At 35.9% G+C, this 27,116-nt stretch overlaps 1 protein-coding gene across 1 annotated transcript in view; it reads left to right on the plus strand.

The window, feature by feature from the left end:
* The window catches only part of TMTC2 (transmembrane O-mannosyltransferase targeting cadherins 2), a 234,217-nt gene that overhangs the window by 138,611 nt on the left and 68,490 nt on the right, over positions 1-27,116 (plus strand). The window contains exons 4-7 of the mRNA XM_036401042.2: positions 13,013-13,127; positions 22,245-22,330; positions 23,163-23,347; positions 24,971-25,049. Of these exons, the coding sequence (XP_036256935.1) occupies positions 13,013-13,127; positions 22,245-22,330; positions 23,163-23,347; positions 24,971-25,049 (465 nt within the window). The remainder of the gene's footprint in view (positions 1-13,012; positions 13,128-22,244; positions 22,331-23,162; positions 23,348-24,970; positions 25,050-27,116) is intronic.

Raw genomic sequence — 27,116 nt, forward strand, 5'->3', positions numbered from 1 at the left:
AGAGTGAAAAAGTAGATTTGGCAGATAAAATATGCAGCAAAGCAGCATTTTAGTAGTTTGTCAGTCTGATTTTGTAACTCTTCTTCATATACTTTCTCACCCTAGGAAAATTACTGAACTTGTTGCTGCAGTAAGTGAGTTTTTTAAATTGTGAACAAGCACATCCCATTTGTTTTACTTTTTTTTCAAAACTAGCACAGGAGAGCAGGAAATGAAGTAACTGAACAGCGAGCCAGCACACCAGAGTGACTATATGAAGCTCTGAGAGGTACAAGTTTAGCGACAGTATAAAACTCATATTAAAACACAGGAATTCCTTGGAAAGAAAAGTGTGTATGCACTTGGTTAGTTAATGCATGTTCAATTTTTGTCCTTGGTGGAGATGCCCAGACATTATTAGTTGTCTGCTTGCAATGAGGCAGATTTTGTGATCAAAAAAAACCAAACAACATGCTTCTTTTTGCCCAATAGTAGGGTTGGCTGCAGCATTGTCTGGAAATTTGACTACTGGGTATTATGCTCCCAGGAGACAAGATGAGCTGTTTTCATCTACACATCTCAGTATGCACAGACTCGTGTGTACATGATCGTCTGGTTTCTTGCCATATAAGCTGACATTAAGTGTCTTGTAAGATGTGTAAAAGCAAAGACAGTATGTCAAGCAGTGATATAGACATGACTGAGCTGACTTAAATAAATCTGCTCAAAATATCCTGTTAAACTTCTGCTGAATATTTACTAGCCCACATACATTGCAACAAGGCTGGGTATACGACACCCCTAGCTAATGTGACCTGTCACCCAACTCTATTCATTATTGTAAATATTTCTAAAATTATCCTTGGCTTTGACTATGCTAATTTTATTTTCTATTTCTCATATAGTCAGGCAAGCATGACTGGACTAGACTGGCTGCCAATCCTGCCAAAGCATTAGGAGATCAACAATTCAAACTACTCTTCAGTAATTAAATGAGGTTGACATAGGAAAAACAATTTATTTTTGTTTGCCTCTTTTTTCTAGTTTTATGAATTCTAGTGATAAATAGGCTATTCAGAGAGTGGGACAATGGGCTGCTCAGTCAAACAGTAGAGTGGAGAAGTGTTTTCCTTATTTTTAGGCTACTAAGAAGCTGTCACTCCTCATTTCTCTGCTTTCCTCAGCTTGTAGAAAGTTTCTCCTCAACAGTATTTTCTTACTTCTGAAAATTGTGGAGTAGCAGGATAATTTTCCCTGATAGTTCTGCTTTTTCTCTCATCTCCTGCAAAGAGCTTCTTCTGAACAAGAGCTGCTTCTGTCGTAATCTAAAAAGCAATGAGGCATCCCTCAAAAAACTCACGGTGTGGAAACTGATAAAGAAATAGGAATCTGTGAAGACCAGCTTTACTAAAGAAAAAGATGAGTGTTTTGTTCCAGATCCATCTGTATTCTGGTCTAGCAGGCTAAATGGCACTGATGGCTGACTGCTGTGCAACACTGAGCTGATGTGCTGTAGTCATAAGGGCATTTGTTGAGGCAGGCTTTTAGCATGGGTGCATTTGTGTACTAATGTGGCTGAACTGCTTTGGAAATGGAGTTGTCTCATGTGGTGGTGGTTTATTACCGGGTTCTCTGTGTTGTGATATGTGTAAGATTATAATCTTATCTGCTACTGTGGGACTTTGAGGCAAACATACTCAGCAGCTTCTCCATCTTCAATCCTCAGGGAAGAAATGGGTGATAATCACCTCACTGGTACTTTCTTCTGGTCCCTTCAGGGGTACCTTGCAGGCAGTGCAGGCAGAGTCGTGTTCTGCTGCAGGTGAGAAAGCCTCTACTCCTGCAGGCAGCCACAGCCTTTCTGCAGTTTACATTTCTTCAGGCTGTTTTTGTCAATCACTGACAATGTGGGAAAAATACTCAAAAGCATGAGCATGGATTATCTCTTAAAAAAACCTGAAAATGCACCGTGGGAGAGTTAAGTGAGAAGAAGATGGTGAAGCTGCCTCCAAATTACCCTGTGTGTGCCAGCTTTCCTGGCTGCTTCACTGTGTGGCAGGCAGCTGCCATCCCTTGGCTGAAGGAGTCCTTGTGAGGACTTGGGATGCCTTAGCTGCATCTTTACTGGTCTTATTCTGCTGTTCTGGTTACGACTAGTATTTCAAATAACTTTAAAGTGATCCAAGAAGTACCTTGTTACAGTTTGTCAGCACTTGAGGGAGAAATATGCAAGACTGACTAATTTAGTTTATGGATTCTGAAGTGGGTGTATGCATGTTTTGACCGTAGGGAGGGAAAGACACAAGTGTTTCTATGTTCTGCCTTCAACTTAATGAGCAGCCCAAGTGATATAAAGCAATTCTCATTATCTGAATGTTCTTTTATAGCAAAGGAAGCCTCCCAAAGTGTAAAAACAAACAAAAAAGTTAAAAGTGGGTGGTATCTGTCACGTCTTTTTCAGTTAGACTGAGGGTCATTCTGTGGTGATGATTACCTTGTGTTTCATATAAAATTGTAATGACACACAAAATAATTGTGCTTATTATGCCTCATTAACTCTAGTTTTCCCTGTACCAAAAATAGGCTTCAAAAAGCATAATCTTCCTCTGGGCCTTGCAGCCCACATCTGAACATGGAAGATCATTATATATTTCTATACCTGGGACAGACATTGATTAAAGAAGTGGAAAATAGAGAGGCTTAAACTGCTAGACTGCCACAGAGGTATTAGTTGCTTAGTCATATTTACTGATGAAATTTTAATCACCTGGTGCCATTACATTTGCAAGTAGGCTTTGAGGATCCTTCCAGGAAGTAGTTGACCTGCTATACAGAGCAGATGCCTAACTAAAAATTCACCTCAGTTCAGTGAGGAAAAACAGTTACTATATTTTGTACTAAGCTAGGTAGAGAAACTGTTATTTCCCACAAACAAAAAAGATGCAATAAAACATGATTTTCCATTATTATTATTATTATTTTTGAATCACTACTGGTGACTGGAAACCAAAGGAATTGAAATATTTTAAGATACAGCATTCTTCAGATATGCTTATTATTAAGAGCTTACGTTATGCGGACAGTATCTCCTCTAATACCTTTAGAGCTTCAATAGCTATTGCTGTGACACACAGCTTGTTGTTCACTACACATTTTTGTACTTCCTAAGTATGGCAGTGTGTGTCCTAATAAATATCACATTAGGCATTTAAAAATAGTTTGAACATTTGGAATTTGCCTTTCAGTGTTTTGGTGTGTATATTCAAATTTTTTATATGTAGCTTGTCAGTAAAACTACAACCAGTTTTTAGCCCAACAGCCCAAAATATTGCTCTGTACAGTAGTTATTTCTTTTTCCTTAGGCTCATTTAATGTCAATAATAAAATAAACAGTGTGATTAATATAACATTGCACTGAATAGAAAATGTGGGTTTGGGGGAAAACAGCTTGAGAGAGAAAGTGATTTCAGTGCACAGATTGTCATATAAAACATCAGACTTTAAACATATAAAACCTGCTGATACGTACACTTAAAAGTTTTGTGTATTATCATTGTTAGGAAATACCAGTGATATGAGCATACCATCTGGAGTTAGGTATTCATGAATTAGTTTTAGTTTTGCTAATTAAATCTTCTTTAGTCTTTGAAAAAACCACTTTAATCTCAATTTTTCTCTCTGGAATGGAGCTCATATTACCTATTACCATAAGACTAGAATTTTTTTTTTCATGGTTCATGGTTGTTTTAAAACTTCTCTGTATTTATGGCAGTATAATATCCATCCTAAGCCAATATATATCAGAATATATAGTCATTATGGTGATTCTTGATATTCTTTTTAGTTAATGTTTTTAGAAATTGTCAGAGAAACATAGTAACAAGTAATCATCCATTTTCCCAATATGTTTGCCAGAACTTTCTGATACTTAAGTCTTTTTAGACTAAATGTTGCATGAATATTCTCCTTTACTTCTATAATAATTTTCAGCTTTAGCTACTTTTTAAAGAAGAAATTACTTTAAGGTATATCATCTTTCAATGGTGTAAAATGTTTCCAGCCACCAGTAAGAACCTTTGTAACAGCTACTGTATGGCAGATACAATGATTTTATTTAGGTAACAAAATCATAGGTTAGAATTGCACATTAAAAGTATCATTTATGATATATAAAGTTATATGGCTATATAAGTTTGCTATACAGGAATTATGCAGGATATACCATGATAAATCGGGGTCTCTGTTCATAACAAAAGCATCAGAATTTGAAGGATAAATGTCCTACGGGATTTTTCAAAGTTCTTAAAATAAAATGGATTACATTTTTATCTGCAACTCTTAAAAGCTTGTTTTGGTTTAGGAATACTACTCCCCAAATCAGTGTCCCCACCCATGGTCTCCCAAATTCTTTCTCTATCTTGCAGGTGATGGGAGGATAACTTTAGGGTCTGGCTATGCCTGCCAGGGTAGCTGGGACTACAGGCACCACCTTTCCTGGCTCCTGTAAAAAAAATTAACTCTGTTCTGGTTGGAACTAGGACACAGCTTTAAATGAGTTAGCTCAAATGAACTACATAGAATTGTTTGAAAGTTAAATAAAAAGCCCTACGCCCTGGAAACAGTTTGGGGCTCTCTAAATGGATGGTAGTGCTGCTCTGGATGATTAAATAGTGTAGAAGGAATGGGCATTTGTAAGTTGTTTGGGAAACAGCCATAGTTATTTAGGGCATTTGAGCATGCCACAGGCAGCCCTCCCTCAGCAAAACAGTCTGGTTATGCCAAATATGGTGGAGAGCTGAAGGAAAGTGGTTTATAGTTCAATTCAAACTCTGAATTTACTCTACAGTGACAGTGTTCTCTCTTCCAGTTCTTTCGAAGTGCTGTAATTTCCTCTGAAACCCAAGTCAGTGTGGGATGCGCTTCTTCTTCAGCAGGATACGAGAAAGCCTGATATTCTTCCTTTATATTTGTGTAGAGGTCTGGAAACAAGGATTTATTGTTTTCCACTTGGAGCGTAGTGCAACAGTGTCTCTAATCTGTGAATCTTAAAGTGCAGGGGGATAGGAAAGAAACTATTATTAACTAATAGCTAGGCTTTTTTAAAGAAACAAACATGAGACATTGAGCCATGGGCCAATCAAATTTTTACTTCTTCCCCTGTCTTCCCCGAGATGCTCTGCAAAATCATTCAACAAGCTCATCTGGGCTAAAAACTACAGTGTAGGGGGAAAAAAACCAAACAGGCCCAGTCAAGGAGGAATCAGCTTTGGCAAGATGAATTTTTGTAGCATATCAAGCAAAATGGCATAAGTTTTTGTTTGTTTGTTTTGTTTTTGCCAGAAAACGATAGATTTTATTTTCCAGTTTGATTAAAAGAGAGAGCTTTGGTCCATATTTGTGTGTTCTGCAGAATTAGCCGGAGGTTTTTTCAGAGAAAGAGCTACTTCTAATTAGAGGAAAATGAGATTATCTGGATTGGTTCTCAAGCAGAGCATGTTTATTTAAGTGCATTAGATAATAATCCAATTTTTTTATTATTTTATCTTCTTTTCAAAATTTGACAACTTGGAAAAAATCCTCCCTATTTAAAATTTTTGCATTGAGTTACATGTCATCATTTTCCTACCTGTCATGGACTTAATATCAGTACATATTCAGGTCCACTTACATTAATTTACTATGGACAGTACAGCAGTCTACATATATGCCTTTCTATACCACTTGTGGTAGGGTAAAGTCCTAGTGTAGATAGATAAATACAAGTATTTTAAGATTTCAAATACCTCTCCTTTGGGTAACGGGAGGTTTTATTACTTAAGCCTGAACTATCATCATTGCAAATCCTCATGCATCCAAAAAGTAAATGATGGCTGATGCCATTACAGTGTGCACAAGAGGCTTGCATATAGTTTTGTTTTAAATTGCAGAGCAGATCATGAAATAGAATGACTGAATTCTCAATGCTACTTTCTTCTCTTTCCTTAGATGCTCTAGCACACTGAACTTTTCTTTGAGGTCTTAAAATACAGAAGGTATTTTGAATATGGACCAATAAAGATGCTAGTTAATAGTTGTAGTGTCTTTAATTAGTTTCACTGATAAATGCAAGGAGGTAATTTTATGACCTACCTTCCTTCCTGCCACCTATATTTCCATACCAGTGGCGATATGTATTGGCTGGCAAAGCTTCACAGGCTCTTGTCTTGCCTTTCTAAGTGATTTAAAGCAAAGCAAACAAAACCAGACATCTTGAAGTGTTACAAAAAGCCTGCTGCTACCTGGATATGAAGTAATTTGCATTTTCCAAGTCTGACATGTGTCATTTGAGCACATATGAAGATATTCTTGGTTTGACAAACCCAAATGCTGATTTTCTTTTCACCGTGGCTCCTCTGGGATGTTCCCAGGACACTGTGCTCACTGTTCCCCTTTTCTGGAAAGAAACCAACAATGATCCATCTACTCATAGCTTGGAGGACCAGGGCTGACATTTCAGTGCATCCTGCCTGTGCTGCAAGAGGCTGGGATGCAGTTGGTCACTTTGGACATAAGTGATAATTTTGAATGTATCATAGATAATTTTTTATAAAGCCTACTGTTAAGAAGGTTACATAATTTGACAAATTTAGTACATGGTCCCCTCTTTGCCTGAGTCACTCTGAGGCTTTGAAGAGTTCCTCAGGGTTCATCCTGAGATGACTGGGATACACAGACATGTCCTCTTGTTCCATTTGTATTTTTCTACTCCTTTCATTTTCTTGCATGATTTATATCCAATGCCTCAATTAAATACAGTTCCTCATATAATGAGAGTTTCAGATCAGCACCGTTCATAGCTCTGTTCCTGACCATTGTGAAGTTTATTGGAATGGGACCTTTGTGGCAGTAATGTCTTATGGTGTTCACACACTTGCAATGCACACGTAGCTAACAAAGCTGTGCAAATGTGTGATTGGGCTCTGCTGTGAACAGAACAGTGATTAGATCAGATGTTAAAGGTACTGTGGTCATCCTTTTCTCATTGTTTTCCCTAGCCTGGATCATTTTAGTTGTCTGATTGATACCATACTCTTCACAAAAATCATTTTAGCATGAGAGAGGCTGTGACAAACTTGATTGGCTGTAGGGTGGTAGGTAATGGTGAAGCCAAAGAACAGCAGCAGCTGCTCGGTCTCATCTCTCAGGTTCATTGAGCTGTCAGAATCACTCTGCTGTCCTTTGAGGAGGAAGAGTTAATTTCTGTAACACAGAGGATGAAGGGGGAGTATCAGCAGTAGAACAGGCCATGACTTTACATTCATTTGCATCAGGGTTTCAGAACTGAGAAACAAGACCGAAGCTCTGCCTGCCAAACATGGGTTGGTTAGTACCCATGCTGACATGTTGCTGGATAGCTTTCAAAGCAGTGCATAGTTTTCAATTTTGTTTTTCTTTCACCTGCTGTCATTACAAAAGCCCTGCAATTTATCAACAGATGAACTGTTGAACAAATGCTATAAATAACAACCCTAATAAATAGAAAAATATGTAAAAGTTAAGAAGTGATAGATATCTAACACAGTCTCTCTCAACATTGCCACATACCCATCAATATAAAAAAAATCAATGTGCAAAGTAGATTAAATGCATAAATTATGGTTATGTAGAAACCATTAGCCCTTTAGGAAACAAGAAATTGGGCAATTTGGTGGTTAAGTTAGCAAAAGGAAGTAACTTGATCAAAATGTTCTATTAACAAGTGAAGTTTTTAGAAGAATATTATTGCAAATTATGTGCATTAATTTATTACATATTTTGAAAAAAATCATTATTTCTTTGGAATAACAGGAAAAATATAAATACCTTATACAAACTGTAGTACAGTAGTTAAGCAAAAACTGCCCCACTTTGAAAGTAGCAATGTGTATCATTTAGATGAATTTTTCCATTCTCAAAACACATAATAAGCATGATCTAGTTGATCTTGCTGTCTTTGTGAGTGGTAGTGGCTCTGTATTGTAAAAAAACCGTTTTAGATGTTGAACTCTTTTCATTATGTTTTTATGAGTCTGCAGTTGAACTTTCAGAGGTTTTCTTGGGGAAGCCTGTCACTTCTCTGTTGGTGAAACTGTTTCCCTCTTGAAGAAAAAAGTGAAGGCTTTTCTTTTGGGACTAGCATCGCTTCATCCTTAAACACTATTGAAGAAAAAAATTTAGATTCTAATTGTCATTCACTTCTTTTTCATAAACAAGTCAGAAGAAATGTGGAAGGATTTTAAACAGAGGGAATGCAAGCTTGAACTGTTGTTTCTAATTTCACAAGCTAAAGAATGATAAATAATACACAAATATCTGTAAAGCTGCATAGAGGTTTTCTTGGCTTGATGTGCATTTTTCTGTGAGCTAAAGGTTCTAGTTTAGAACTGCTGACAAGCTGATTACAAATTACTGAGCTGTTCCCTAAATACTTCAGGTTTTGTTCAAGTAGTTTGTTTTACTCAAATAATAATCTAGTTCATGCTCCTTAATGCATTCAACAATTTGTAGAATAACTTGTGTGAGTAAGTTTGATGGGATACGGTGAGAACAGTATTACCAAACCTCAGCAATTTCATGTGAATAGTGAATGTTACATATTAATTTTTAAGTCTTACATTTTTTTCCATTAGTTTTCAAGTATGTTTTCATAATATACAAGGAAAGGCAGAATTTTCCTTTTCTCTGCTATGTTATTTTAAAATGTTTACCAGGATGTATTTGAGTGATTTATTAGGCAATTGTAGTGGATTTTTTCCTCTTCATGTTTCAGAAGTGTTTGAACAACATATATATTAATAAAATGGCAGTTTACAAATAGATTTCTGTATTACCTAATTTTTCATGGATTATATAGGGGTGCCAGGTGGGAATCAGAATTTAATACTTTGGGTTATCTTTGTTAATGATTTGCGATGTTAATTTTTTTTAAATTTAAAGCAAACTTCTGAGTCAAGAAATTACCATGCATGCTTTTAACCCAACTGACTGCTCTTCTAGGACACTTTGTTCCTTTATTATCTTAATTTCACTGAATAACAGCATGATCTTTGGTTCAGTAGAAAGGGAATGTTTTATTTAAATGAAGAAGTTTGTAGACATTAACTTCTGTTTCTCACTTGTTTTTAAGTTCAGTTGAAAGCTGAAAGTTTACTAGTTTTCTTTAGAAAATGTGCTTCTTAAATCCAGGCAGATTAGATTAGACAACGTTGTCCTTGTTTTGCTGTTGGTCTTGCACTCTTACAGCCTGAAAGTGCTTGGAGAAGGTTTAATATACCAGCCGGGTATTTTTCAGTCATGTTAAATCTTAATTGTCAGTTTCACTGAGATAGTTGAGAAGTTAAGCATGTTAAATGTGAAACTAATATTTTTTTATATTCATTTTCATTTTGAAAGCAATAGAATGCCTGAGAACTTGACCTACTCTCACTGCAAGGTGGCGTAAATGCAATCTTTAAGGTTTAATAGAGGTCTAGTTTGATATGGCCAAAATTATAACACTAAAACAACTATTTATTTTCCTACTTAGTGCTGCATAATTTCTTCTGTTTTTTTTTTTTAAATCCTAGACAACAAACAGAAGAACAAAATCCCTTTAAAAAGTTTCATTTTCCTGCAAAGACATGTAAATAACATAGGAGTTCTCAAGCATTAGGAGATTCTTAAGTTTATACTTGACTAACCTTAAAGGTAATTAAATAGATTTAATTTTTAATATGCCCATTAATATTAAAAATTAAGCAATTAAGTAAACATTGAATAGACTGCATTGTAGGCGAGATGTCAAAGTTACATTTGTTCCCATGCTATGATGGAATATTATTTCTTAAAGACCTGGGTCCGTTTTGGTCTCATTGTTTGTGGACAGGGAATTAAGCTGCAGGCAAAGAGGAACTATTGCAAAGCTCTTTCATTCACAGCTTCCTTTTTCTCTTATGCTGAATAGGGTCTTCAATATGGGGAAATTTGAATTTTGAATTAAAGATTAAAATGTGGCATATACATGTACACCTTAATATTTTCTGAATGTTAAATGTTGCCTTTTGCAGCTTAGCTAATGTAGATATTATGTGAAAAATATTTATAAAGAATAATTGGAATAAACATCCATTCTAAATTCCAGGATTACTGACCTAGTTTCTTTTTCTTTTAAGAATATTTATTTTTCTTTTCTTACTATGTACAAATGGAAAATAGTTGAGTGCTAGAATTTAGTTGGAATCATAGGGTGGGCTTTTAACAGGAATGTAGATTCATTTAGATATAACTGTGCTTCTGTTTCTGAATGTGCCTAGAGTTGAAACAGTGCTATTACAGTTTTGAATACAAAGTTTTAAGATATGGAAGCTAATAATTGAAGTCCTTTTTTCCCTCTGAAGGTTAGTTGCATTACTTAAGACAAAGCAGGAGTGAAGTTCCTTGAGTAGCTCATGTAGCCTCTTCTCCATGTATGTACACCATCCTCTTTTACTCTTGCTTATATGCCAAAACCCAAGAGGACATAGTTGCTGCAGATATTAACTGTTCATAATTTCTATGGTGTATGAATATCATCTCTACACATGTTCAATGCAGCTTCATCACCAGCTAGAGACAGATCATTCTTCTAACTAGTTCTGTATTTAAATAGTATTGAATTTGTTCTATCAAATTTATCTAGTTTGGATAAATGAAAAGACCTTGGTTTTCATGTTTCCATTAATGATAAATTGTCAGATTATCATGTTTTATGTTTGCTATTTTCTACTATTGCCACTTCTTCTAGTGCATCACATAAGGTTAATTATTCACAGTTTTACAAGTTTAGACAAAAGTCTAAATGGAATAAATTTAAAATTAAAGAGTATAGGTTAATATTGATTTATATTAAAAACCTGATACAGATTATTTTGAAAAATGTACATTAAAATATTGTCTTAAAAATTATGTTGTCTTAAAAATATTGTCTTAAAAATTAACTCAGATAACTGTTAGAACCCGTTTCATTCATGGTGAAATGAATTGTAGAGGAGAAACGATTACACTGAACAGTGTTAACAGTGTCTTTCCAGTCTAACAGGTGAAGAGATGAACTGAATCATCCTTTTGTGCATACTTTTATTTTCTGAGCTTCAGAATGGTTGGGAGTAAATAACTACGTGGCAGGAGATGGTTATCAATAGATCAAATGGTCATTTGATGTAATGCTCTGTTATGGGAGATTAGAATGAAAACAAAACTCCCTATAGATTATATGGAACAGGCAGTTATGGGAAACTGGATGCTCCTTTACTGCAGAAGCAAAATAAGGGTATATCTTCACAAATTAATTTTAAAAATAATATGTAAGTCTGTGTTTTTCTTCCAAGGGTTAATGCATAGAGACTGGCTAGTCACTTTCATTGGAACTTCCAGACTGTTTTCTCTGTGTAAAAAGGGAAGAGTAGCTGTAAAAAAATGGGGGAAATTTCAGAATTCTGCACATTTGCTAGGCAAGTGTAAAAGTTGAGTGAACCTGAGAATAGTTTTAGCAGCTATATTTCAAAATGATGAAATATTTTGTAACTTTTGTTGATTTATTGATAAATAAATATTGATAAATTATTTCTCATTAAATGCTAGGCTAAAAAGAATTGACTCACAGAAGTGATAGCTTATTTTCTTATGGAAATATTGCACATATTTTCTTTCTTTGATTTACAGAATATGATGTGCTCAGTTGAATGACATGGTTTTTATGAATTCTAAATAGATTTATTAATTTTTTTCCCAGCAAAGACTAGTTTATTCTGCTCAGAGGAAATTTTGTGTTTGCTGCTGTCTCCATCCCTGTGGTGGGGTGATTCTGCAGTAAACCACAGCAGCTTGGAAGTGATGCAATTTCTAAGGGAAAAAATGCCTATGTCAATTATCAACCTACATAGCAGTGTTACATTAAAACTACCTTGAAATTTTGCATTAATCAGAAGTGATGCATATTCTTGAAAAAAGAAAAGGGCTCAACTGAAGTATCAGAGTTAGTTGCTACTTAAGCTGATGTTTAAGTGCATCTGGAGGGGAGAATATTCTGATATATTGTGTTTGGTGGAAAGGACACACATCATCTTTCCATTGGTTTCTTTCATTTAAAAAAGGGTGAAAGTATAAAAAGGGTGAAAGTATAACTTTTTTATGAAACAGCTTTGCATTTATAAGCATAATGTGGGTTTTTTTTCATGTTCACACACACTGTAATTGTAGTGCCAGTTAAATTAGCTTCCTAAATTCTGAGTAGCAAAGGTTGTGTTTTCATAAAATGTTAGTTCCAATTCCTTTTTTAAGTAGCTTTTGTGCCACTCAACAAAACTGCAAAGGGAATACATGTGGAGCTTTAAATATTTTTTTACCTAAAGTCCTTCATAGATGGGCTATAAAAGCATGTTGTGTAACATAATAAATTGTATGGAAAGGGACCAAATGTTTTTCTGGTAGAAAAAAAATGGATTTTAGTGATCTGTGTAGTATATGTTTATATCCATATGGCATAGTTTTAATCTTTGTTACTTACCTAACTGTTCTTTCAATTCCTGTGTCATATGTCAAATTTTAATACTTACATGGGGACCATGTCTACTCTGGAAAACTTTTTTGCCGTTTAGAGTCAACAGGCTTAACAAAAAAAAGTTAAAACTAGAAAGATGCCTCAGTTCCACATTTGACCCTGAAGATTTTTATTTATAGGTGGTATGAAATAAAATGGTCCTTTCCCTTGGCTACAGTAATTTCTAGAGACATATTTTTGTAAAAAAACTTCCTTTTCCCAACTGAAAGCTTTATGCATTCGGAGTGCATGTAAATCACCTCTATGAAATGTGAGTCTCACAGTAAGATGCAGAGAACCAGAGGGCTGGGGGAAAAAATAACCAACCTCACCTCCTGTTCCATAAAAATAGTTCCTTTGTGGGGTTTGTCTCCCTAAGAAACTTCCTGATACTTGCATACTCTGTCATGTGTAATTGGATTGTAGCTCTTTATGAATACTGTTTTCTCCTCTTGACAGCATGGGGTAACCTTGGAAATGTTCTCAAGAGCCAGAGCAAGATTTCTGAAGCTGAAAGCGCCTATAGAAATGCCTTGTACTACCGCAGCAATATGGCTGATATGCTTTATAATTTGTAAGTATGTGTGGCTTTCCTGGGGTTGAATTGTCTTTGAAACCTGTTGTGAAGAGACCTACTGATTTACTTGCTGGAAATGGAGATGATAGTTTTTTGTTGCTTTCTAATAGTCATTTCATTAATTGTGCTCCTTAAACTGTGGGGTGGACAGGATTTTTTCTTGGTCAACATTATGGTGTATTCATGTAATGGGTATGGGCAAGGTAAACTTACAAATCTGTTTGCTCTAAAAGAAGAAAAAAACCCCTACACTTAACAAGTACCAATACACGAGTTGTGAGCTGTAGCTCTCCATCTGTTTGAGACTCAATTAAATAGTGAGGTGTTATTTAGACTTCTTTTTTAAGTCTGAATAACACTTGGTGAGCAGAGTGGGTGTAAGCATTTCTAAGCATAGACAAATACCTTTCTGTTAGCTCCAGAGGTCTGAAATGTTAAAACAGCAAATTACTTTTCTCCTGTGACTGACTTCAGAGCAGCATAGGTTACATAAAGTTTAATTACTTGAACCCTGTTGTAGGTGAGTAAGAGGATAAATAACATGAGCATCAAAATAATTATTCATTAGGGGAAAAGAGTTCCCATCTCATTAATGTACCAAATCATGAAGATGGAAGCGAGCATCATGCCAAGCTTTGCACTGAGGTGGGATGGTGCCGTGTGTCCCATGGGGAAGGACTGATTCCCAACTGTCCCAGCTGGGCACCCCTGCTTGTCCTGCTGCCCTTCCTCCCACTCCTGCCATGACCCAGCCAGCACAAGCCCTCGGAGCAGAGCTCTGCTGCATGACAGGCTGGTCACCTCCACCAGCCATATGCTCTTGTTTCGTGATGGGTGTGGAGGACAGAATCCTGTGACTGCCTTTCCATAGGTAGCTGTTGGAAGAGAATATCCTGCGTGCAGCAGAAAAGTGTGTCTGTAGGATACACAAAATGTGCAAAAGCTGCATTCAAATAGTAAGCCTCTTCAGATAAACCAGTCAATTAAAAAATAATGTTCTGCCTGTACGTATAGTTTAAAATGAGTGCTTATAATATGAGAAAATGAAGTTTATCATAATAGTATTCTTTACTAATTTTTTCCTTGTTTAAAAAGGAAGAAGTTGACCATTTCATTAATTTGCCTTGCAGATAAGCAAATGAATTGATGAAACTCAAAATAATTTAATGATAGAATTTATTTTCCAGAATGAAATCTGTATTTCATAATATGTGTGTTTTTACTAATCATTTAGTTACACAAATACATGTACGTGCAGAATTTCCCTCTCTGTTAGGCAATGAGGAGTATGAAAAACATAATTTTAAGAGGAAACTTCTGCACACAGTTAAAAAATAACTTCTGAAGACGGTGGAAGATTGTAGGAAAGAAAGTGACAAGATTGATACATGTCTATTTCCTATATGCTATTTGTTTTGAAGGTGAATATTATAACTATTAATTTTTTTGTATGCCTGTACAGTACTTTTGTCTCTTACTGTGTTGTAGAGAGAAGCTGAAGTTAATACCAGGGTAAGAAGAGGAAAGGGGGCTGGATGATAAAGACAGGGACATAAAAGACATCAGACTTCAGTCTTTTCACTGTTCTCAGAATAAGCTGCTAGTCCTCCAGTTTTCCATTGATCCACAAAATATATGTCTCTAAACCTTCATCTCTGTTTTTGAACAGAAGAGTTTTTTAAATTCTACTGAATTTTTGTGGAAGGATTTTAACTAAAATGCTGGTTGGAATATATAGGGCATAAGAAATGAAGTTTGATTCTTAGCCTTTCTACTACTACATTGAATACAATAGAATCCCTTATTTTTAAAACAAGCTTTACAAAACCTTCAATTATTTAACAGTAGTTTAAAAAGCTTGCATCATGTTTTTCTTTTTGTAGGCTTTGACAGTGTTGGATGCTTCAATATCCACCATGAAAAATAGATGGTAAATGAAGTGTCCTTTGATAGTACACAAATGAATCAATTCTTTTAAGCTCAAACTCTCAAGAGCTCCTTTGCAAGTTAGACCCATCCTTGACACGTAGTTCTGTGGGAGCCTTTTACAAAAATCCTCTCTAATGGAAAATGTGTCTTATATGCGCTTACAAGAGGCCAGTCAGTTTTGCTGTTTCTGGTTTTCAGTATGTGCCTTTGAAACTAAAATAATCACTCCATAGAACTTCAGGAAAAAAGTATCTTTATAGTTATTTAGAAGCACTGTATGTGTTTCACATGGTCATTATTGTTTCTAAGCCCCTATGCCTTGGTATTTGATGCAAATTAATTGGCATGTGCAGCTCAGTGTTCACTCATAGCAGTAACAAATCCAAGTGCTCTCTGCTGAAGAACAAATTATTAAGGTTTAACTCACAATTTTAATGGATAACAATCAAAGAGAGAAGCTACATAAGCAGAAGCTCTTGATCTCTTCTTCTTTTCAATAAATTGAAATGTGAGGTTAGTTTAGAAGTTGACTACTAATACATTAACATCCAAAGAATTTAACAGACTAGATGAATGGCTGAATTCAGTGCTGTATTTTTGGTTTTTGACTTGTACCTTATGGCTCTGAGTTACAGCTGCTTTTGCCATTTAAAAAAATTTAAAATGCATTAATACATAACTACATAATTTACATTTGAAGGTTTACCTGATTATGAACATCTTATATTTGTGTTCTCAGTGCTATGTAGCTCTGGTGATTTCAACTAAATTTCATAGGGTAGTAAATCAGCATAAAATGACCTTTCTTTGTTTTTTTTTAACTGAGAAAACCATATATTTTAATACTGTGAAGTACCAAGGACAGAGCTGTAGAGAAATTATAGTTTATTCTTTCAAACAAGGCAATGTTCAGTAGATTAAAAAGAAACTATTTTAGTTTGCTTTGGCTTTTCAGTCTTTGTTACCTTATGATTGTTAGCTAAAGCTTGTGGGGTTTTTTGTATTGTTTCAAATTGCTTACAGTTAGTATCTAAAGTAAAATTGTTTATCAGTTAAAAGACAATTTTGTATTTATTATTTAACTTGTTTTTAGTCCTGGCTCTGTTTTGAGTATTCTTTTGTCATCCATATTAGTAATCTATGTTACCTTGAGTTTCTCATGTGATTATAAGGATGTTCTCAATCTGACATAGATATTGAACATTCCTTTAAAATTATACTGATCACTTGAAATGTTGTAATTCTGGAGTATGCAGTGCCCTATAAAAGATCAATTTCTAGCAATCAGCTATCCCCTTGCTTCTCTCCTGAGTATCTCATTTTGCCTGTACTGATATAGGACTGTGTGTATAAGTTCATTATTCAAATAATTTATTTTCTTTTAATTAGAATAATAATTTCCATAAACTTTACATTGGAAAAATTAGGGTGTTGTATCAATAAATGTTAAATTTTTTAATGTCTCATTTAGAAATTGCAGCCGCTATTGCAAACTACCTATCCCAGAAATTCTAGGATTGCAGTGTTTTACAGGAAAAGTTTAACTCTGTATCCTTAGGAAAAAATCAATATAAGCAAAATTCCTCCTTGTCTGTTGTTGTTAGTCTCTATATGTTGGAAAATGTGTTCCCTGCCTTTTAAGGGTTACTGGCATAGAAAACTCCTTATCAGAGACAAAAAACTCTAAAAGCAGGCTGACATACAAACCTGTGCTGAACTATGGTTGAACCTTTCCAAGACAAAGTTCCTGCAGCAACCACCTAGTAGGAAACAGGTCAAGGTTATGGTTCCTCTTCCTTGATAGACCAGAAGTTTTTATCATTCAGGATGTTGAGTTAAAAAGCAAAGAGGATGTGTCATCTGGTGTCTAAGTACTTGATTATTGTTTTTCTCAGCTATGAATGCAAACTGGTTGCAAACCTGTTTGGAATTAATTCTGCTTTGCTGGCTAGTTCTTCCTCTGTCAAAGACAGCAGCGAAAATTTGCATCTTGCTGTAACCAAAGATGTCTTGAAATAATCTTGCTGTGTTATCAGACTGGCTCTTGACATAGCACCCAAAGGTCACTTAGGTGACTGGTGGTTTCCTGCTGTGCAATGTAGGGCCTATATGAAGTACAGATAGTTTTCAAAGTTCTATTGAGAGGTGAAAGGTATTCAGTGACCTAGCTATTCAATTACAGGTCTCAATATTTCAAATTGTGGGCACTTACAGTCCTTACATAAACTTCCACCATTTTATAAAATTAGGAAAATAATGGTTTGTGTCTGCCATTCAGTTTCAAAAGAGACCCCTCTTGGAGGAAGTTCTGTTCAGCTCTCTGCCTATATTGACTGCTGGGGCGCATGAAAGGGAATGGGCATCTGGTTTGAGGACTGCAGCCGCAGCACAGCATGGCCCATTGTCCAGGGGAGTGAGAAACACAGGAGCAGTGCTATTCCTCTTCCTCATAGTGGCCTCTCCTCTGTCAAGGTAATAGGGGTTGTGCAAGTTGATGTTGTCCTGAAAGGGTAGTATTCCCAACCAAACTGTACCAGTAACAGAAAAAAAATGGGACAATATTTGCTGACCAATTTGCATTGCATTTGGGAAGGTCTGCCCCAGATCTGGGAGAACATAACAGTTTTACTGTGCTGTCTGAAAGATTAGAGGTTGTTTTGGGGGTGAATGTTTAGCTTTGTTTTGGGGGCTTTTTTAGTAGGGGAGTGATAGATTACTTAGTGAGTTCTGCAAAGGAAATGGTTATTCTCTGTATGTTTGGGTTCTTATTGATTAAAAAAATATGTTTTGTGGTAGCACACATACCTACCTTTCTACCCACTAGTCTTGCAAATGACAGTGAAAGAGTTGCCTTAGGCAAAGTAGATCCACTCTTGCTGTGTGACGGGAGACACATCTGTGTAGGGAATAACAGAGGATTTTCTTTCATTCCTTTCTTTGTTTGCCAGTGCAGCATTTAGGTAGATATAGTCTTTTGTAGATAATCCCACCTGAAATCAATGGGATGAATGTAGCTTGAGGCACGGAAGGACTGCAGTCATGGCAAAGTAATAGCTAACAGGCCCTGTATTAGTTGTTATAAACCAGTAAACAAAATTGATTAAACTGTTTCAGTGTTGTACCTGGGTTGAAAATGTTATAAATACTTCACTTACACATGTTTACTTTGACAGTTTCAGTTTCTCTGTATCGTACTTGGCCAATTTATGCTGGTTTTAGTCACTGAGTAGTTTGCTTTATAAGCAGACCAGCTGACTAGAGTAGGACTACCAACAGGAAGAAATTCTTATGAAATTTGTAAAAGAACATAGGCCATCTACTGCTTATTTATATTCTGTGACTGCCTTCTGGTCTCTGAAAACATTTTTGGGCCATTAATATTTAGTGACTTTTGGTCAAAGCCAAAGCAGAGTAGGAAGACAGGAAGATTTTTCATTGTTGGTGAAGCAAGATAGGTAAAAGTTGGCAGCTAAAGAATTCAGGAAGGTTGCAAACAATTCATTTGGGGGGAGGTGTTTTCCTGCATCAACTAAATGAGCAATTCTGTCTACAGAAATGATGTGCATCATTTCCAGATAGTCAGAATGTGGTCTTCATTTTTTTCTTTTATTTTTCCTCCTATTTAAAAAACAGGATTCTGAGCCACTTCCTAAGTCACTTGGAGAAGTTTGCTACACCTGCAAGCAGTCAGCACATATCCTTCATTTCATAAATGATTAACACTCCATGTAAAAGTATCTGGAAGTAATGCAAGCAAAAAAAAAAATCCTGTTGTAAAGTTCCAGAATCTTGCTATTTATTATAGTTTGAACTTGTCTCCTAATTAATCCTAAATTAATTCATGAACAGTTTAAAACTGTCCACTGCGTGTCCTACTTTTTAAGTAGCTTTTTCTTTTCCAAATACTTTTATCTTTATGTATTTCACTGGAAGGGACCACAGTGGGTCATCTGGTCCAACCTCCCTGTTCCTCCCAGTGCACATGGCACAGGATTGTGTCCATACAATTTCTAAATATCTCCAGTGAGGGAGACTCCACAACCGTCTGTGAACAATCTGCTCCGGTGTGTGGTCACCTGCGCAGTGAAGATCATCTTCCTCATGTTCACTTATTCTTTCCCAGTACTTGTCTTACTGAACTATAGAAGCCACATTTTTCCAGTTCTGTCAGTGAACTGTCTTTGCACAGAACTTGCATATTTCATTTAACATCTTCATTTGTCTGCCTTACAACTGGGAAGGTGAGCTGAAGAGAATAAGAAGTTTTGGAAGTATCAACTTGAAGCAGCTGTTCCTGCATTTTGGTTGTTTTTGGTTTTTTTGTTTTTTTTTTTTTTTTTTTTTTGTGGGGGCATTTTGGTGGTTAGGCTTTTTTATTCAGTTAATTTGGCATTTTTAGTAACTGTAGAAAGTTAAAGGGGTCAGAAAGGCTTTAAGGTCTTCATCCAAGTTTATCACTGGAACTTACTCTTTTGAATCAAGTATGCTTACTTCAAGGATGTCCTTTCTTTTGTTCATCCTTGAATAAGGAAAAAGGAAGGCTTTCTGTCTTTGTAACCACAAAAGTTAGGTACATACTCAACATGTCTCAGTTGCTCTGCTACACCTCTGGCTTATGTCCAATGCTTCTCACTGTATTGATGTCTTTGTTGTCTTTCTGCTCCTTCTCCCCTTTGCCAAAAATCTCTGAGGAGGAGTTATCATTTGACATTCAAGCAAAGAAGCTAAAGGCATTTCAGGAACAGATCTGCTCCTGGCTGTAGTGGATGCTTGCTTATACAGCCAAGTGCCCTGGCCATGGGGAGGGTGAGATACTGGAATCTGCAGTGCCTGCAGGGTGTGAACTGCAGCTCAGGGATGTTCTTCCACTGCATCTAGAGAAGTCAGCTTTTTCCTGACTTAGTTTAACCTCAAACTAGACTGTACACTCATAAATCTAATAATGTTTGTACTGCCAGAAGCTACATGAAAACTAGTGATCAGTCAGGACCAATTTCACAAGGCAGTTTCATGCCTTGGTAAGATTATATTCTTCTCTTTCTTCTCCCAACCTCATAACAAATACGAATAAAACACTAATTATTAGGTGGAATTCAGCACTCAGTTGAGCTGCTTTGGTTATATATATGAGAGAGAGGAGAGAGAGAGAGAGACACATGCTGACAGACTGACAGTTAATGGAACAGCTTTTAAAAGAAAAACATCTTTTGGAAGAGAAATTTAAAAAAAAAACCCGCCTCAAAGTTTCAAGTCATAAATCAAAAGTGTCAATATTAGAGCATGTAGTGAATGCAAAATATTAATTTGTAATAATTGCAAATAAAAGTTCTTTTAATCACAAAACCACAAGTGTTGTACACTTACCAAAGTAATTTGTTTTGGTGAAGTTGACCAATTGCTGTATTACTTCTCTCACTATGTTACATTATTTATCCAGAATTAAAATAAGAATGGAATTTCTTAGATAAATTGTTTCAAAAGTGTATGTGAGAATGTTTTTGCTTTTTAAAAAATTAAGAAGCAGCTTAAATGTCAGACAATGCATCTCATTTTTTTCTGTTAATTCTTCTGCTATCAGTAGCAAACAGGATGAAAATACCATAATCAATCTTCCTTGAAGTAAGTGTATAAAAATGTTTACAATAAACAAAATTCAGCTTCTAGAAAATTCAGAAAATGTTTTTTCTGTCCTGATGATTATACTCTTGCCATTTGCAAGATACTTGACAGTAGTTACAAACATTGGTATCATTCCAAAAAATATCCTGAATATATTCCTTCATTTCTTACTTTACTGCAAGTACCTACTACATGTAACTTCTGTTAATATTAAAAATTACTTGCTACCTAATCTGAAGTTAATTGGGAAACAGTTTCAAAGTGAGCTCTTGTGATACTGATAGGACAGTATAGAAGAAAAGGAAGTATAGAAGAAAAAGAGGATATATTTCTCAATTCTGTTAAATCCTAACCCAGTGACAAGAAGGAAACAACATAGATGGTGGCTACTTAAGCTCCCTTCTCTTTTCATCCCTTGAAGTTCACTGGTTTAATTAAAAAAGTTTTCCTGAGATGTTAAAGGGAAATAAAATCTCTGATTTGAGACTGGGGATAAAATAATTCCAAGCTCTTTGCAGTTCAAAGAGCTATCAGCAGATAAAAGCATAGAGGAAGAAAAGAAAATTGCTGTAGCTTAGGGAAACTACAAATAAATATGCTTCCACTTCCACCTTAGAGGAAGAGCTGTGTTAAGCTGTGTTTTCCTGGATATTTTGAGTTAGATGACAAGGGATGTTTACCCCTGGATACTGATGTCTGAGTCTCCATTCCGAAATGACTGATTTTTAAATAATTCTGGTTTTAATATATTTGTATATGCTCTTTTTCAGTCTTCTGAAACTTTGGAAAACTGTATAGCTTTGGGCCTTCATTTAAGCATACAGTGTTCATTCATGTCATTGATGTCCAGACAACTTCTCAGAAATTTGTGGGTAGCTGGTATAAATCATAATTCACAAGGATGTTTATCTTAAAAAGATAAATTAAAGCCTATCTATTATGAAACTGGAAATATTCAGTATAATTTTTAATACTTCTTCAGTTAGTAAATTTGTTCAGAGTATAAAGAAGACAGGAAAAAACAGAACTATTGCAGGTGCTGAGCTGTATAGTGAATAATCTAGTGAAATTGCTCAACAAGGGGAGTCCTTAATGTAGCAATGAAGGGCTGGGTGCTTAACTGTATCATGCATTTGGAAAAGAACTGCTTATTTCAGGTCAAGACAAGATGCCTGACTAATCATTAATGACTTACAAATACCTCCACCACATTCTATCCACTTTAAAAAGTCTTGCAGGCTAACATTTTCTCGACTGAGTAAATGAATCTCCTGGCTTCCAAGAAAGCCAAAATTATTCTGTTTAACATCTGCTTTGTTAAAGCCATATGGATGCACTTGGTGTCTAGGAATTCATCTTTATACATGGAATAACTCTCACATGGAACTGTTAGTGAGTGCTTGTATCTCTGAAAGACCAGTAAGCATATTTTACTTTGTTACCCAAGTTTTGTTTTCAGTATTTGTTTTCAAGTTACTCTTTGTAGTACTACTCTTTGTAGTAACCTCACACCTCACTCACTCTTTTCTTTTTCTTTTTTTTTTTCCTTTTTTCCCCCTTATACAGAGGATTACTACTTCAGGAAAACAGCAGGTTTTCAGAGGCATTGCATTACTATAAACTGGCAATTGGTAGCAGACCCACACTAGCTTGTAAGTATTTTGACTCTACAAGCTTGTATAATATTGACTATAGCTTTCATAGAAAATTTTCCTCCTCTTTAATAACGCTTTCTTTTTTTTTTCAGAAGCATTTAAGTCAGAAAGCCAAAGGTGAAATTGTGCCCTTGATAACAAGTGTTTATTAGTAAACAACTATATTTAATGTGGTACAAGTAAGAAGCAGATGATATATTAACACTCTATATTAACACTCAGCAGCACTACTAGAACTTAAAATGCTTCTGATCTGGGGTGTTGAGTCAGAGATACTACTGCTCAAGTTTTCAGGCTCCTGTTTTCTGTTTCTTACAGCCAGTCCCTGATATTTATATGAGTGAATAACATAAATATTTTTTCTTTCTTGCCTGGGAAAAATGGTGAATAATGTTCAGGTGTTGCCAGTAACAGATTCCAAAATTAAGTGGTGCTATTTGAGATGGCTGAGAATTTTGTACCTTCGGTATTAATTGTCTCTGTATGTATATGTTTTTTATGTATATGTGTATTTTTTGTAACACTTCAAACCATGGTGCTATATGCTTTATACAGTCCTAAAAAGAGGAACTAAATGGAACACTCTGCCTACCAGTGATTCCTTCCCTCCTTACTTTATAGTCACCTTCTTCTTTCCTTGTCTCTGAGCTTCTACCTTTTATATATTCACAAATGTTACATGTTCACACTCACACCAATGAGTGATCTGTGTTATTCAAAAACCAAATTAGATAACCACGGGATCTCTACCAGATACTACTAAGAATTAAAACAGTAGACAAAGCATAATAGAACTCCATTTAAATATAGCATTTTTCCCTCTTCACAGCTGCTTATTTAAATACTGGTATCATCCTGATGAACCAAGGGAAGACAGAGGAAGCCAGGAGGACTTTTGTGAGGTGTTCAGAGATCCCTGATGAAAATCTGAAAGATCCTCATGCTCACAAAAGCTCTGTTACCAGCTGTCTTTATAACTTAGGAAAACTTTTTCATGAACAAGGACACTATGAGGTAAGACTCCAGATTTGTATATAATACATTTGATAAAATGTAAAACTTTGATATACAAATAATACATACTGCTTCTACTGAGACTTTCAAAATATATCACATACATTAATTGCTTGAATTTCACCAGATCAAGATTAGCATTGTCTACAGAGAATATTTGTTCTCTACAGCCACTGGTGTAATGCTATTAATTAGCAGTGTGATGTTCTCACATCAGAGTCAACATTAGCAGTGCTCACATCTGATATGTGTTAGTTCATTGGTTTTGGCTTTGTACCCTGTAGCTGGTATGCAAGGATAAAGCCTGATTAAACCTGATTAAAGGCCAGTCAACCTAAAGTGTAGAGGCATTATAATTCAAAACATAGTAAGTCCATCTTTAGCTGGAAAAGTGCAATTATGCTTGCATTTAGGTCTCTAAAAAAAAGACTGAGTTGAAATAATTTAACAGTGATTAAAAACATCCCACTGTGTGTTATTTTCAGATAACTTGACCTCAGTAATGCTTTTTGCTAAAGTGGGTTGGATATTTTTAATGTAACAATAAACTGCACCCAAGCCATCCCATCTCATTTAGACATGCAACTGTGACTGTTGTGATTCCTCTCCATTTTCCCTGATGAACTTAACTGAAACTGGACATTCACTTGAGGTTTGACCTTTAGCAGTACTTGAAAGAAATTAATTCTCTCTTGGCATTGTCAGGCATACTTCAGAACAGGAGTTGTGAGTGGTTTTGATCCATGTAAAGTGTTCTTGACCATGACAGTTATGTCAGCTGTTTAAGATCAGGCATGCAGAAGCTGGACAGATTCCCTGTCATCTGTCTGCTGCATCCAGCTCTGTCAGATGGAGTTACTAATTGGTTAAAATACAGACAGCTAATGCATCTATACAGAGAAGAGACCAGCAGCATGTTGTCTGCACAGCTGATAGAGTGTAGAGTTGAAGTTCAATACCTGCAAGATACAAGAGCTTTCAGGAATATAAAACTTCAGATTTCTTCCTGGCTGCTTTCTTGCAGCCTTTGTAAGCTGTGAGTGTTTGATGCAGAGCTAACAGACTGACCAGCCAGCATCCAAAGTGGGGAATGAATGGTAATTCAAGGAACAGCATATTTGAAAAGTGATTCCAGTTTTGGGTTTCTTGACTTCATAGTGCATCTCATCTGTTCTGTGGAGCAGGCTTCAGTTGCAAGGGTTATGCTTTGTTATTATTTGGCAGTAGACAATGATTTCTTTATTTTTAGGTCACTTAGCGTAGTTAATCATCAGAATATCCTATGTCTGCAGATCAATAATACCCCATATGCTTCCCCAGCCTATTGAATTTTATGTTTATAAACTCATCAGTCATTAAGAGGTATAAAAAAAAGTCCTTCTTAGTTTTGCCTGTAAAAAAGTTGCAATATTGGAACTAGCTTGATCTCTTGTCTATAAGCTTCACTGAATTTGGTAAAATTCAGGTAAAAAAAGGAGAAATTTTGTACTTTCTGTGGCATTTTTGATGCTGATGTGTTTTCCCTGCATCTTTCATTTGGGGAAGGAAGGTAGTTTGGTTTTACTTTATATATGAAAGGATGCTTTTTAAGTTGGTGTTTTCCCACTGTGTGTTTCTTTTCAGGAGGCCCTTACAGTTTACAAAGAAGCAATACAGAAAATGCCGAGGCAGTTTGCACCACAGAGCCTATATAACATGATGGGTAAGTTAGTGCATTGTTACTGCTTCAGAATGATATTTGAGGAGTTAGGGTGAAACAAAAGACCTTATCCAGGCAAATGGTGCTCAAATTAATGAGCTAATAAAACCCAAAAATAATTACCTTCAGTACAAGCCAAACTAGGTTCAGAGCTTAAATGCCAGCAACTGCAGTGCTGGATAAGGTACAATAAATGATGAGACTGTTAGACACTGGATGCCCTTAGGAGTGTCAGTGTAGCAGTTCTACATTTAGAATGCCTGGCTTTGTGTTTTTCTTGGTCTCCAGAATCTCTCATACACTACTTTGGAGGCCCCATGTGCCCACGTGTGTATGGGTCTTAGATATTGAAATGCTTTGTAAACCAACAAGGTGTTCAAACAGATCCACAGAAATAGTTGTAGGTTTTTTTTAGGTCGTGCCAAAAAGTTATTTCCAGCTGATATACTATAGTTTAGATGCCTACATCAATGAGAGAATTCTTCTTATTTTTCTTCCAGGATGAGCTATCTGTCCTTCAAAATTTTAGAAGTCCTTTGAGTACTGCAAAAAACTGTCAATTTATCTGTGAGGTGTTTCTTGTTTATCTGTGAGGTGTTTATTGTTTAACCTCAGTTTCTCATATTCTTCATCACATTTTTATGTGGGATACATTAAACAGATAAAAGAAAAAAGATAATATGAATTATTACTTATAGTACTCAGATCTAAAAACAAGAGGGCTGGTTCTTATTGTTCCAAAGATGCTTGTAAGTGGAATTCTCTCTCAAAGCTCATGTGTTTCTGCTAAGCACTCTCTGTGTTTGGCCCAGTACTCTCTTGTTTGGGATTGAAAACAATGTAAGAATCTTTACTTTGAAGTAGGTGAAAGTAGAGCAATTAAAACTATCTCTGGAAACAATTAGGATCAACAGGAAACATATGGGATTTGATGTGGTTCCCCCCATCAATGCTTCGTATGCAAGGGAATGTGTTGGTTGATACCAATTGCTTTTAGACAGTTCTTGACTACTTATTCAGAAAAGGCACCTTTGATTAGTACCTCACAATTACTAGGGCACAAAAAAAAAAAAAAATTGTAGTTGTAACTGATGCTGTATGTTTGAAAAATGTAAATGCTAGATTAAGCAGTTCTCTTGCCACAGTGACAAAGTATCTAATGTCAGTCTAAACACTTTCTTAGCAGTTCATACAGTTCAATGGAGAGTTACTTCTCCCTGAACACTAAGCTTTACCAGATTGGTGCCAATGGCTAAAATCCATAAATTACACAAATTGATTATTACATATACTTTTGTTCATTGCCAGTCTTAGTGAAATTATTGTTTTATCAGTTTTATTTATCAGCATTTGCTGATCAATTTGGTGGTGGTATCCGCAGTCACCGCTGTGTGAATTAAACCTCTGCTTACTATTGGTGTCCTATACTGACTGCTGAAATACTGCAGTACTTCAGCAAATTCTCTGAAGTTTGACTGCCCTCTTTAGTGTAGATATGTTTTTCATAATTCTGATAAAAGTGTTCCTCAGAATACAAAATTGGAACACATAAATCAGTGCTGTTTCTAGCATGTAATGCTTGTCCTATTGCAAAGCAGGCTTGTGCTACCCTTTTTCTTTTCCAATGAATAGAAGCTACCCTTAAAACCACTATGACCTATAAGTTTCTCCAGATTTTTCCTTTTTTTGGTTGTTTTTTTAGGTTCAGGAGGCTTTTCTCAATTTCCTTTGTAAGCATGGTCTGTGATGTCCATGTTCACTCTGTTCCTAGGGTTTGCATTTTTTAACTCACAAAACCACAAAGACTAGCTCGGTCCTTTGCCCAGGCTGGCTCCTGCTATACTTCCTCCCTTCTCTCCCTAGCCCATACTCTGGCTTCTGCTTCCTTTAAGCTGCTGCCAGCACTTCATGGATGTCCTGGTGGCATAACAAGACACGGTCAGCTGAGTGTACCTTAGCTCCTTGTGGAGCTCTGAGATTTTCAACTTAGCATTAACATAGCTCATATTTGTATTTTGGTTGCTGTTGTGATGGCAGCTTTTGCAGGGAAGACAGAACTTGCTTCACAGT

This window comes from Molothrus ater, chromosome 5, assembly GCF_012460135.2.
Source record: "Molothrus ater isolate BHLD 08-10-18 breed brown headed cowbird chromosome 5, BPBGC_Mater_1.1, whole genome shotgun sequence".
Lineage (NCBI taxonomy): Eukaryota > Metazoa > Chordata > Aves > Passeriformes > Icteridae > Molothrus > Molothrus ater.